Source organism: Salmo trutta, unplaced genomic scaffold (genome assembly GCF_901001165.1).
Source record: "Salmo trutta unplaced genomic scaffold, fSalTru1.1, whole genome shotgun sequence".
Taxonomy (NCBI): Eukaryota; Metazoa; Chordata; class Actinopteri; order Salmoniformes; family Salmonidae; genus Salmo; species Salmo trutta.
The window spans coordinates 47,426-61,233 of NW_021823051.1; the positions used below are offsets into that span (position 1 = coordinate 47,426).

General features: G+C 43.5%; 1 protein-coding gene and 2 long non-coding RNA genes across 3 annotated transcripts; 1 reads left to right on the plus strand and 2 right to left on the minus strand.

The window, feature by feature from the left end:
* Positions 1–3,051, plus strand: LOC115188483 (L-rhamnose-binding lectin CSL3-like). The gene is made up of 9 exons (XM_029747355.1): positions 1–74; positions 367–402; positions 483–527; positions 675–810; positions 938–1,056; positions 2,328–2,372; positions 2,483–2,618; positions 2,696–2,803; positions 2,882–3,051. The coding sequence occupies exons 1-8, from the start codon at positions 44–46 to the stop codon at positions 2,799–2,801; spliced, it is 654 nt and encodes a 217-aa protein (XP_029603215.1). The 5' UTR covers positions 1–43; the 3' UTR covers positions 2,802–2,803; positions 2,882–3,051.
* An 8,674-nt stretch (positions 3,052–11,725) lies between these two features.
* Positions 11,726–12,058, minus strand: LOC115188486 (uncharacterized). Its single transcript, XR_003876426.1, has 2 exons — positions 11,954–12,058; positions 11,726–11,882 (listed from the first exon to the last, which is right to left on the minus strand). It is a non-coding gene; the product is annotated as an uncharacterized LOC115188486 (long non-coding RNA).
* A 142-nt stretch (positions 12,059–12,200) lies between these two features.
* LOC115188485 (uncharacterized) lies at positions 12,201–13,746 on the minus strand. Its single transcript, XR_003876425.1, has 3 exons — positions 13,709–13,746; positions 12,387–12,431; positions 12,201–12,274 (listed from the first exon to the last, which is right to left on the minus strand). It is a non-coding gene; the product is annotated as an uncharacterized LOC115188485 (long non-coding RNA).
* Positions 13,747–13,808: the final 62 nt, after the last annotated feature.

Below are 13,808 nucleotides of genomic sequence, written 5' to 3' on the forward strand. Positions count from 1 at the left end.
CAGTTGCATTTTCTCTGTTACTACCACTCCTGTACCCGGCATCATGCACATGTTCAGACTGACGGTGGTCACATGTGAGTATACATTTAAATATATATGACCAAATGTTTGTATTTGAGAGTAATGGAAGTACATATCATATATGACTTGCGGGACATTACATGTCTATTGTTAAAAACAAATTTGTCTAACAAACTGTCACATTGCATGCATGGAATAAGAGACCAAATTCTTAACTTGATGACTACAGTACACTTAGTATAACTCAAATGCTGGAGTATAGAGTCAAATGCTAAATTCTAGCTTCATGGTCCAAGTGCATATGATGTGGAATGTTGCTGAACTAGCTGTGTGATGTTGTTTCAGTGCTGGCTGCAGCTTGCTGTACACTAACAGATGGAGGTACTGTATGTAGTAATGATGATACTACTTAACCAAGCTAATGTGAGTGGTGTGTAATTCCTGTTTATTTGTCCTGGCAGCAATCAGCATCACGTGTGAAGGCTCTGATGCTTTACTGCAATGTGGTAAGCTAGTCAACACTACTGTATAGTCACCTATGATATTTTCTACTGTAGATTAGCGTCACTGGCCCACACCAGTCTTCGCTCTCCTTCATCCCTCACCTTTCTCCTTTTCTTTGTCTCTCTTCCCCCCCCCCCCATCTCCCTCAGATGGAGGTAAGATTCAAATCAAGCGTGCCAACTATGGTCGTCGTAAACACGATGTGTGTTCCATTGGGCGCCCCGATAACCAACTCACCGACACCAACTGCCTCAGCCAATCCACCACCAGCAAGATGGCAGAAAGGTACTAGAACCTGTGGTGTTTACCTGTAGGAACTCCTTGGCTGTGGTGTTAACAACCACCAGCTGCAAGAACCTGTAGTGTTTACCTGTGGGAACTCATGACCTCTACCTGTCTTTGACACAAACAGGTGCGGTGGGAAGAGCCAGTGTATTGTCCCGGCATCCAATTTGGTTTTTGGAGACCCCTGTGTCGGGACTTACAAGTACCTGGACACCAAATACTCCTGTGTCCAACAGCCCGAAACAAGTCAGTCTCTGAATGTGTGCTAATAATAGTTAGTGGTGGGCACCAATAGCCATAATTTAATTCCACATACTATCGGTATGACTGGCATGTTGGGATATTGTTTAATACTCCTACCCATTTTACTCTTTTGTAAAAGAGTGCACTCTGCTGATTGCTAGAAAAGGAATAGAATGGGTTGGTTCCCCTACAGTACCAGCTTGCTAACTTTGTTTTATTAAATGCTGCCTCATGGCCACAACATGTTTCATACATGCATTTGTTTCTCCAAGTGTAAACCACCTCACCTTCTAACTAACACTAGCTGGCACACAACCTGTGGTTATGGAACAATGTAGCCGGCAACAACTTTATTTAGCGTAGGGATGTCGGAGACCAGGCAGTGTGGTGCCAAGATGGACTAAGGAACTGCTTGTGGACTACAGGAAACAGAGGGCCAAGCCCCTCCCTACCAGGAGGCTAAAAAGATTTGTTATCAGCCCTCCGATCCTCAAATCTACAGCTGCATCCTTTGAGAGCTTTTTGACTGGCTGCATCACCACTAGGTATGGCATCTGTCCGCAAAGTGCTACAGAGTAGTGCGTACGGCCCAGTACATCACTGAGGCCGCGCTCCCTGCAATCAGGACCTCGACACCACGTGTGTCGGAAGGCCCTACATTGTCAATGCCTCAAGCCATACTGTCCTGTTACTCCATGACAAATGGTACGGATGCACCAAGTCTGGAACCAACAGGACCCTGAACGGCTTCTACTTCCCCCAAGCCATAAAACTGCTGAATGACTACCCCTGACTATCTGCATTGCTTTTTTTAAATTACTTTTTTGACATATGCTGCTGCTCCTTGTTATATGTACATATCTAGCTCAATTAGCAAGCAAGAACATCGCAGGGAAGTGGCTGAAGCTTGCTACCTAGCGCTACTCCCACAGATTTGTAAGGTATACAGCTAATCTGGCACGGCATAGAAATACAGATGTGGTGTAGTGGGTCGACTTTATTTTTAACCAGCTTAGAGCTAGCCAGCCAGTTTACTTAAAATGTTAGCATTTTTGAGGACTGCTCATAAGGAAGTGGAACTACAAGGGAACGTTGGAAGATGACGCGTCAAACTGTTTATACTTTAGTTCACGCTAACACATTTATAATGACTTTAAACAAATGAGCCTGAAATCAACATTCCCTGTTAGTGCCCATCCCTAACACTTCACCAGGCTAATGTATGTCTTAATTTGTCTGGCCAGTGTGGTGTAACTCCTGTGTTGTCCTTGCAGTAAGCAGCATCATATGTGAAGGCTCTGATTCCCAACTACTATGTGGTAAGCTGGTTAGCACTACCGTACGGTATAATCATGTGGTGATGTATATTAGTCACTAGCCCACACAAACACCCAGATTTGGCCATCCTTTTCTTCTTTCTCTTCCTCAGATCGGGGTGAGATCCATATTCAGCGTGCCAACTATGGTCGTCGTCAACACGATGTGTGTTCCATTGGGCGCCCACACAAACAACTCAAAAACACCAACTGCATCAACCAATCCACCACCAGCACAATGTCAGAAAGGTAGTGAAACCTTTAGTGTGCATTTACCTGTAGGCACTCATTGGCTGTGGTGTTAACCTCTACCTGTTGACACACAGGTGTGATGGAGAGCGCCAGTGTATCGTCAAGGTATCCAACTCCGTGTTCGGCGACCCCTGTGTTGGAACTTATAAGTACTTGGATGTGGCTTACACCTGTGACTGAATGTGAGTTTGTGTGTGTATATATGTGCATGCACACATGACTGGGAACTAGAATGCTGGTGCTGACAATATGCCTTGCAGGAGTTCTTCCTGTGGAACCTGAAGATGTACAAGGCTTCTGGGATATCTTCATCAGGTTGTGCTGTTTTCTGCCAAATCAACTTCAATGACCATTGGGAACCTGTGTATTTTGTGTGGAAGCATTTCTGAACTGTGGTTGGTCTGAATTAAATGAAGTGTCAAAGACGAGACTGGTTGCCTCTTGTATGTTACTAAATGTCACACCAATATTTCTGAACATGTGTCCTTTATTCTTGCCTTTCACCGGACTCATTTGTACCTGGCGCTAACGTGCTTTTGTCTTGCTGTCTGTATTGTGTGCCCACCTTTATGCAGTTGTAAAATATTCATTGTGCTCTGGCCGGGCAAACTATTTTTAAACAATTGTACCTGCCTCTCAAATCACTGACAGGTAGTACTTATGACATCAGCAGGCTTACTTGATCTAATGTGTACACAAAGCAGACCTGGACCGTTAACCTTACAATGTGTAGACCCTACAAACCCTGATCATTAAGTGATTGGCTCAGCTCATGAGCCAAACAATACCGTGACGTGGACATTAAGCTTGAGGCTATTTCTAAGGCTGCTTTTGCTTGTCAGATTTTTAGAGAACAATAGGCGAGCTTCAATTGGCTAATGAATGGAGAAATGTATAACGCCCCACAGAATTTATGGGTCATAATGCGTCACACGGTTGCTAAGCTAATCATCATGCAATGCCTTCTCAAAGTCGAGAAACCTGCCTATTTTCCTCGCATACATAATGCCACTATTCCAAAGCAATACGATAATATCAAACATCTCGGCTTAGTTGCAATTTTGTACTTCCCAGAATTCATGCTAAAGTTGGGTTTTTTGAGCTAGTGCCCAATTGGCCCCAGAATGCACTGCGCAGCCCATTGACAACATATGGGCAACATACAAAATGGGCGTTAATATGATGCCAGTGGAGTTTCCCCATCTCAATGTATCTCTGGCACTGTCCCACACATTTCGGCGACGCACCAACATTGATCTGTCCATTGAAATCAAGTCTAAGTGGTAGATCTGTAGAGCGCTATTTCTACTGAGGAACGTTATTGTCGAACAGCTGAAAATAGTACTTTTGGTCTGAAAATATATTTTGCAGTTTAGATGGTATAATGATGCAACACTACTTTTATCGAAATTATGTGAACCAGAATTTCAGCAACCAGGAAATGGCAGCGTGATCCGCATAGTGCATTTATATTTCTATTATACCATCAATATGTCCTGTGGGACTGTCGTTGTTGTACTGCTGTACTCATCCCAAATAAAACCAATGGGCAATAAGAGACAGAATGCGATTGGATCATCTAATTGGCTTTCACAACTCTTGTAGAATTTCCACGTGGATGGGGATATTGTGTATTTAATCAAAGTCCACTGGAGGAAAATCGATTTTTAACTAAGACAATTTAACAATTTTTCCAGTACAATAGAGGTACAGTAAATCCCCTTATTGTTTGGGATACCTTTAAATGTACCTTCAGAGGTCATTCAATTCAATTTTCAACAACAATGAAAAGCAGTTTCTGGCTAAAGAGAAGACTAACAAGGGAAATACATTCACTAATAGTACAGGTAGATAGCAATAAAAACGAAACTACAGAGATACAAAATAATTTAGAGGAAAAACAAGATTTAGAGGAACAACAAGAGAGGAACTTATTCAAGAACCAACTAATATAATCTATTACCAAATGAAAGTAATCTGTGAGGAAGCTAAATGATCTCAAGATGCCGCAGACAGAGATGGTCGCCTCGCTTCAAGTCCTTAGGAAATTATGCAGTTATTTGTGTCCAACATTAGGGCACGAGTTGCCTTCCAGAGAGACAGAGATTGTAACATTCTCTGATTCACGGAAACATGGCTCACTCGGGATATGTTATCAAAGTCGATACAACCATCGGGTTTCTTCATGCGTCGCGCCGACAGAAACAAACATCTCTCTGGTAAGTGGAAGGCTGGGGGTTTATGCCTCATGATTAATGACTCATGGTGTAACAATATCAACATACAGTAACTCATGTCCTTTTGTTCACCTGACTTATATATCGCAAAACTCGGGCAAAACTGAATGCGCGAACCACCGCATTCAACCATGGAAAGAGGTCTGGGAATATAGCTGAATATAAACAGTGTAGTTATTCCCTCCGCAAGGCAATCAAACAAGCAGAATGTCGGTATAGGGAGAAAATGGAGTTGTAATTCAACGGCCAAGACACGAGACGTATGTGGCAGGGTCTACAGGAAATTACGGACTACAAATTTGTTCATAAAATGCCTGGAATTTTACAATTTTGGTGATTCTCTTTTAAAATGGGTAAAAGTACTGTATAGGTGTAAAATAGTAAATTGCGGCTACTTTTCAGAGAGTTTTGAATCATCAAGAGGACTTAAACAAGGGTGTCCGCTGTCACCATATCTATTCGTTATGGCCATCGAAATGCTAGCTACTAAAATCAGATCAAATAACAACATTAGAGGATTAGAAATCCAAGGTTTAAAAACAAAGGTGTCCATGTATGCCGATGACTCAAGTTTTTATTAAGTCCGCAAGCTAGATCCCTACAATGTCTCATTGAAGGTCTAGACACATTTTCTGGACTCTCTGGACTAAAACCTGTGTACAATGTTAGGTATTGGATCTTTAAAAAATACAACTTTACATTAATATGCAAGTTTATCTTTAAAATTGACTGATGGTGAAGTAGACATACTTGGTATTCATATAAAACATATTACATGAGCCCTACAAAATTAATTTCAATAGAAAACAGACAAGATCCTGCAACCATGGAGAGGTAAATTCCTGTCTATTTATATCAAATTTGCCCTGATTAACTCCTTAGTCATATCACAGTTTACTCACTTTCATATGGCGCTGCCTACTCCTGATGATTTGTTTTTCAATTCATATGAGCAAAAAATATTTATCTTAATTTGGGACGCTAAACCAGACAAGATACAGTGTGCCTATCTATATTTATTAATGTGTTTATTTTTATTTAACCAGGTAAGTTGACTGAGAACACATTCTCATTTACAGCAACAACCTGGGGATTAGTTACAGGGGAGAGGAGGGGAGATGAAGTAGCTAATTGTACACCGGCGATGATTAGGTGGCCATGATGGTAAGAAGGACAATTTGGGAATTTAGCCAGGACACTGGGGTTAACACCCCTACTCTTGCGATCAGTGCCATCGGATCTTTAGTGATCACAGAGAGTCAGGAAAGCCATTTAACATCCCATCCAAAAGATGGCACCCTACTGCCCTGGGTCAATGGGATATTTTTTAGACAAGACAGAAGGGTGCCTCCTACTGGCCTTCCAACACCACTTCGAGAAGCATCTGTTCTCCCATCCAGGGACTGACCAGGACCAATCCTGCTTAGCTTAAGAAGCAAAGCAGCAGTAAAATGCAGGGTGGTATGCAGGCCTAGCTCGCTATATAATGAATATGAATTGGGTGTGTTGCGGTTATTAAATATAAAAGCACTAAACTTCTCTCTAAAAGCTTCACTTATTCAAAAGTTCTACTTGAACCCTAAATAATCCTCAAGTAGATTACTAAAAAAAGCTAATCCATTGACTAAGATAGACTTTTTGGCCTGTGTACAGATTTCCATGTCTCATTTTGATTAATTGCAAATGATACTTTTTTCAAAGTATTTCTTTTTTTCAAACAAGCATTGCAGAACTGACTACAATTTCAATTTCATCCCACTGAAAGGATAGAACAAATATTACGGCTCTACTCAAATGTGATGGTTTATAAAAGACCTATATTTATGGGAAAAAAGTTTGAAAAGTGTATTTGTTTTTAAATGATATTGTCAATTGGAATGGTAGAATTGTCTTTCATGGAGTTATCAGAATTATTTGGAAAGGTCTGCTCAATCCAAGATTATAACCAATTGATTACATTACCCCAACAATGGAGGCAGGAAGAGGTAGGGAACTGGTCTGTCTGCCCAATATAAAGGACCAAAACTTGCAGAGGGAAAAAAATAGCTTAAATAGGAATGTTATAACAGTTTCATTTGAGGACCAGGATGTTGACATCTGTGCCATACAGATTGCAAAATTGTTGGGAAGAAATTTTTGATTTACCGATTCCATGGTACAGGGTGTACGAGTTGATTCAACATTTACATTTAAGTCATTTAGCAGACGCTCTCATCCAGAGCGACTTACAAATTGGTGCATTCACCTTATGATATCCAGTGGAACAACCACTTTACAATAGTGCATCTAAATCTATTAACCTCTCTCGGGTATGTGGGACGATTTCGTCCCACCTACGTAACAGCTACTGAAATTCCAGTGGCGCGATTTTTGAATCGTTAGAAATACTATTACTTCAATTTCTCAAACATATGACTATTTTACAGCTATTTAAAGACAAGAATCTCGTTAATCTAACCCCACTGTCCGATTTCAAAAAGGCTTTACAACGAAAGCAAAACATTAGATTATGTCAGCAGAGTACCCAGCCAGAAATAATCAGACACCCATTTTTCAAGCTAGCATATCATGTCACATAAACCCAAACCACAGCTAAATGCAGCACTAACCTTTGATGATCTTCATCAGATGACACACCTAGGACATTGTGTTATACAATACATGCATGTCTGTTCAATCAAGTTCATATTTATATCAAAAAACAGCTTTTTGCATTAGCATGTGACGTTCAGAAAAAGCATAACCCCCGCAAACTTCCGGGGAATTTACTAACAGTTTGCTAAATTACTCACGATAAACGTTCACAAAAAGCATAACAATTATTTTAAGAATTATAGATACATTACTCCTCTATGCACTCGATATGTCCGATTTTAAAATAGCTTTTCGGATGAAGCACATTTTGCAATAATCTAAGTACATAGCCCGGCATTACAGGGCTAGCTATTTAGATACCCACCCAGGTCAGCCTCCACCAAAATCACATTTCCTATAAGAAAAATGTTCTTACCTTGCTTGTTCTTCATCAGAATACACTGCCAGGACTTCTACTTCAATAACAAATGTTGGTTTGGTCCCAAATAATCCATCGTTATATCCAAACAGCGACGTTTTGTTCGTGAGTTCTAGACACTATCAGAATGCTTCTTCACGGTCCCGCGCATGGCGCATTGGCGTGTCAAAAATGTCTAAATATTCCATTACCGTACTTCGAAGCATGTCAACCGCTGTTTAAAACCAATTTTTATGCCAGTTATCTCGAAGATAAGTGATAATATTCCGACCGGGAGTATGCATTGAGCCTAAACAGCCGAATAAAATTTCTCCTCAGGAGCGACTCATGCACGCGCCTCATTCAAAGGTCCTCGGAGCAGCCACTTACAAAAGGTGATAATGTGTTTCAGCCTGAGACTCCCTCGTAAACCTTCAGTTATTTCCCGGGCTCTGAGAGCCTATCGGAGCCCTGGGAATTGTCACGTTACAGCTAAGATCCTTACTTTTCAATAAAAAGATGTAAGACGCACGACTCCTTGTCAGACAGGGTACTTCCTGCTTGAAACCTTGTCAGGTTTTTGCCTGCCATAGGAGTTCTGTTATACTCACAGACACCATTCAAACAGTTTTAGAAAATTCAGAGTGTTTTCTATCCAAACCTGAACAATAATATGCATATTCTAGCTTCTGAGTTGGTGTAGGAGGCAGTTAAAAATGGGAACATATTTTTTCCAAAATTCTCAATACTGCCCCCTAGCCCAGACAGGTTTTAAGGGGGGGGGTTAGAAGGATTACTTTATCCTATCCCAGGTGTTCCTTAAAGAGGTGTGGTTTCAGGTGTCTCAGGAAGGAGGTGATTGACTCCGCTGTCCTGGCGTCGTGGGGGAGCTTGTTCCACCATTGGGGTGCCAGAACAGCGAACAGTTTTGACTGGGCTGAGTGGGAACTGTGCTTCCTCAGAGGTAGGGAGGCGAGCAGGCCAGAGGTGGATGAACGCAGTGCCCTTGTTTGTGTGTAGGGCTTGATCAGAGCCTGAAGGTCCGGAGGTGCCGTTCCCCTCACAGCTCCGTAGGCAAGCACCATGGTCTTGTAGCGGATGCGAGCTTCAACTGGAAGCCAGTGGAGAGAGCGGAGGAGCGGGGTGACGTGAGAGAACTTGGGAAGGTTGAACACCAGACGGGCTGCGGCGTTCTGGATGAGTTGTAGGGGTTTAATGGCACAGGCAGGGAGCCCAGCCAACAGCGAGTTGCAGTAATCCAGACGGGAGATGACAAGTGCCTGGATTAGGACCTGCGCCGCTTCCTGTGTGAGGCAGGGTCGTACTCTGCGAATGTTGTAGAGCATGAACCTACAGGATCGGGTCACCGCCTTGATGTTAGTGGAGAACGACAGGGTGTTGTCCAGGGTCACGCCAAGGTTCTTAGCACTCTGGGAGGAGGACACAAGGGAGTTGTCAACCGTGATGGCGAGATCATGGAACGGGCAGTCCTTCCCCGGGAGGAAGAGCAGCGCCGTCTAGCCGAGGTTCAGCTTGAGGTGGTGATCCGTCATCCACACTGATATGTCTGTCAGACATGCAGAGATGCGATTTGCCACCTGGTTATCAGAAGGGGGAAAGGAGAAGATTGTGTGTCGTCTGCATAGCAATGATAGGAGAGACCATGTGAGGATATGACAGAGCCAAGTGACTTGGTTTAAAGCGAGAATAGGAGAGGGCCTAGAACAGAGCCCTGGGGGACACCAGTGGTGAGAGCACGTGGTGCAGACAGATTCTCGCCATGCCACCTGGTAGGAGCGACCTGTCAGGTAGGACGCAATCCAAGCGTGGGCCGAGCCGGAGATGCCCAGCTCGGAGAGGGTGGAGAGGAGGATCTGATGGTTCACAGTATCAAAGGCAGCCGATAGGTCTAGAAGGATGAGAGCAGAGGAGAATTAGTTAGCTTTAGCAGTGCGGAGAGCCTCCGTGACACAGAGAAGAGCAGTCTCAGTTGAATGCCCAGTCTTGAAACCTGACTGATTAGGATCAAAAAGGTCATTCTGAGAGAGATAGCAGGAGAGCTGGCCAAGGACAGCACGTTCAAGAGTTTTGGAGAGAAAAGAAAGGATACTGGTCTGTAGTTGACATCGGAGGGGTCAAGTGTAGGTTTTTTCAGAAGGGGTGCAACTCTCGCTCTCTTGAAGACGGAAGGGACGTAGCCAGCGGTCAAGGATGAGTTGATGAGCGAGGTGAGGTAGGGGAGAAGGTCTCCGGAAATGGTCCGGAGAAGAGAGGATAGGGTCAAGTGGGCAGGTTGTTGGGCGGCCGGCCGTCACAAGACGCAAGATTTCATCTGGAGAGAGAGGGGAGAAAGAGGTCAAAGCACAGGGTAGGGCAGTGTGAGCAGGACCAGCTGTGTCGTTTCACTTAGCAAACGAGGATCGGATGTCGTCGACCTTCTTTTCAAAATGGTTGACAAAGTCATCCGCAGAGAGGGAGGAGGGGGGGAGGAGGATTCAGGAGGGAGGAGAAGGTGGCAAAGAGCTTCCTAGGGTTAGAGGCAGATGCTTGGAATTTAGAGTGGTAGAAAGTGGCTTTAGCAGCAGAGACAGAAGAGGAAAATGTAGAGAGGGAGTGAAAGGATGCCAGGGAGGCGATTTTTCCTCCATTTCCGCTCGGCTGCCCGGAGCCCTGTTCAATTTTAGCTAAAAAGACTTGTGCTTTTCAGCTAAAATTGTATAGAATTCTTGCCAACAAAACGCTGAATATTTGGGGCATACAAAGTTCTGCAGATTTTGTTGTGAGGATACAGAATTGACCATTTATTTTGGTATTGTCTTCAAGCAGCCTGTCAGGAATGGCTGAAAATGTATAACATAGATCTGAAATGGACCCTAGAAATACTGGAGATCTCGTCAATTACTAACGCTCATAGTAAAAGATTATTTCTAATTGAATAGACTCTAGACTGAGTTAAACTGTATTGTTGAAAGATATGCTGCATAGAAATCCGAAGGGTTGCCAGTAGAGACAGGCGGGATGGGCTAAGGGAACTGTGATGTGGAATTGGAGACAAGTGGGAGTGGAGTTGCTGGGCGAAGGATAGAATGACAGATCTAAATTATATATAAAAGGTAAATACTTTGACACTGAGGGGCTGTGTTGATATAGTTGAGGCTGATGCCATGCAGGCATTTGTACACTCATTCAAATGCACCAAGATGGACATGGTGCCATACATGCACTCAAACATTGGCCTTGCTGTTGTATTGTCCTGGATGTTTGTGGTGCAGGGAATGGAATTCTATTTATTCTCTGGATGGAATCTGATGGTTGAGGGGCTGCTCTTTGAACAGTGTTGGACCACGTTTTTGACATTGTGGAGATCTGTCGATGTGCCCTTGAGCAGGGCGTTGACCCTGTTTGCGTGTCTTTGGATCAGAGGCTGTTAGATGACTAATGTGATGTAGTTGGCCAGCTTCCCTGCAAGTATGATTAAGAGAAGAAACAGCCTCTAGCTTAATTTACACATCACAGTAACATTTGGTTCATGATCTGAGCCAATCACTTACTGAGGTACATTTGTAGGGTCTACACATTGTATAACCTGTCCAGGTCTGCTTTGTCACCAGGTTAGCTGTTGATGCATACAAATTAGGTCAAGTAAGCATGCTGATGTCATAAGTACAACTTGTCAGTGATTTGAGAGGCAGGTACAATTGATTTAAAAATAGTTTGACCATCCAGAGCATTTTACAACTGCCTAAAGGTGGGCACAGAATACAGAGAAAGGCACGTTAGCGCCAAGTACAAATGAGTCCGGAGAAAGGCAACAATAAAGGACACACGTTCAGAAATATTAGTGACATTTAGTAATATACAAGAGGCAACCAGTCTTGTCTTTGACACTTCATTTAATTCAGACCAACCACAGTTCAGAAATGCTTCAACACAAAATACACAGGTATACAATGGTCATTGAAGGAAAACAGCACAACCTGATGATGATATCCCAGAAGCCTTGAACATCTTCAGGTTCCACAGGAAGATATCCTGCAAGGCATACTGTCAGCACCAGCATTCTAGTTCCCAGTCATGTGTGCATGCACATATATAAAACTCACATTCAGTCACAGGTGTAAGCCACATCCAAGTACTTATAAGTTCCAACACAGGGGTCGCCGAACACGGAGTTGGATACCTTGACGATACACTGGCGCTCTCCGTCACACCTGTGTGTCAACAGGTAGAGGTTAACACCACAGCCAATGAGTGCCTACAGGTAAATGCACACTAAAGGTTTCACTACCTATCTGACATTGTGCTGGTGCTGGATTGGCTGAGGCAGTTGGTGTTTTTGAGTTGGTTATCGGGGCGCCCAATGGAACACACATCGTGTTGACGACGACCATAGTTGGCACGCTGAATATGGATCTCACCCCGATCTGAGGAAGAGAAAGAAGAAAAGGATGGCCAAATCTGGGTGTTTGTGTGGGCTAGTGACTAATATACACGTCACCACATGATTATACCGTACGGTAGTGCTAACCAGCTTACCACATAGTAGTTGGGAATCAGAGCCTTCACATACGATGCTGCTTACTGCAAGGACAACACAGGAGTTACACCACAATGGCCAGACAAATTAAGACATACATTAGCCTGGTGAAGTGTTAGGGATGTTGATTTCAGGTGCATTTTTTAAAGTCATTTTAAACTTGTCGGCATGTACTAAAGTATAAAGGGCTATGCGCGTCATCTTTCACCGTTACCTTGTAGTGTCAGTTCCTTATGAGCAGGTCTCAAAAGGCTAATATGTTAAGCAAACAGGCTGGCTAGACTGAAACTGGTGAAAAATAAAGTCAACCCGCTACACCAAATCTGCATTTCTATGCCATGCTGTGTCAGACTAGCTGTATACCCTACAAATCTGTGGGAGTAGCGCTAGCTAGTTACCATTCACTGAAACATATTCAGTCTAAAACCAGATTAAGTGCGCACAAGCATCAAATAAGCTTAAGCCACTTCCCGTCCGTGTTCTTGCTGGCTAATTGAGCTTGATATGTACATCTAAAAAGGAACAGCATATGAGACAAGTCAAAAAGGGTCAATGCAGATAGTCGGGGGTAGTCATTCAGGAGTTATGGCTTGGGGGAAGTAGAAGCTGTTCAGGTTCCAGACTTGGTGCATCCGTACCATTTGTCAGTGGCCAGTGTCATTGACAATGTAGGGCTTTCCGACACGTGTGGTGTCGAGATGCTGATGGCAGGGAGCGCGGCCTCAGTGATGTACAGGGCCCTACGCACTACCCTCTGGCATATGACCGCAACGTGCTACATACCTAGTGGTAATGCAGCCAGTCAAAAAGCTCTCAATGGTTGCAGCTGTAGAATTGAGCATCGGAAGGCTGATAGCAAACTCCTTTTAGGCCTCCTGGCAGGGAGGGACTCGGCCCTCCGTTTCCTGTAGTCCACAATCAGTTCCTTGTCTTGACGATATTGTCGTCTTGGCACCCACACTGCCAGGTCTCCGACCTCCCTATAGGCTTCGCTAACTAAAGATGTTGCCGGCTACATTGTTCCATAACCACAGCTTGTGTGCTAGGTAGTTAGCAGGTGAGGGTGGCTTAAACATGGATAAATAAATGCATGTATTTAACACGTTGGGCCATAAAACAGAATTTAATAACAAAGCTGGTACCATAGGGGAACCAACCCCATTCTAGTCATCAGCAGAGTGCACGCTTTTACAAAAGAGTAAATGGGTAGGAAGTATTAAAACAAATCCCAACATGCCAGTCATACCATAGTAGGTGGAATTCAATTATGGCCATTGGTGCCCACCACTAACTATTATTAGCACACTTCAGAGGACCTGACTTGTTTCGTGCTCTTGGACACAGGAGAATTTGGTGTCCAGGTACTTGTAAGTCCCAACACAGGGTCCCCAAAAACGAAATTGGATGGCCGGGACAACACA

Excerpts from the sequence above, each read along its gene's own strand:
- LOC115188483 (XM_029747355.1), top strand. The coding sequence starts at position 44 with ATGCACATGTTCAGACTGACGGTGGTCACAT. Across the intron at positions 403-482 it reads CTGTACACTAACAGATGGAG|CAATCAGCATCACGTGTGAA; the intron begins GTACTGTATGTA and ends TTGTCCTGGCAG. Across the intron at positions 811-937 it reads ACCAGCAAGATGGCAGAAAG|GTGCGGTGGGAAGAGCCAGT; the intron begins GTACTAGAACCT and ends TGACACAAACAG.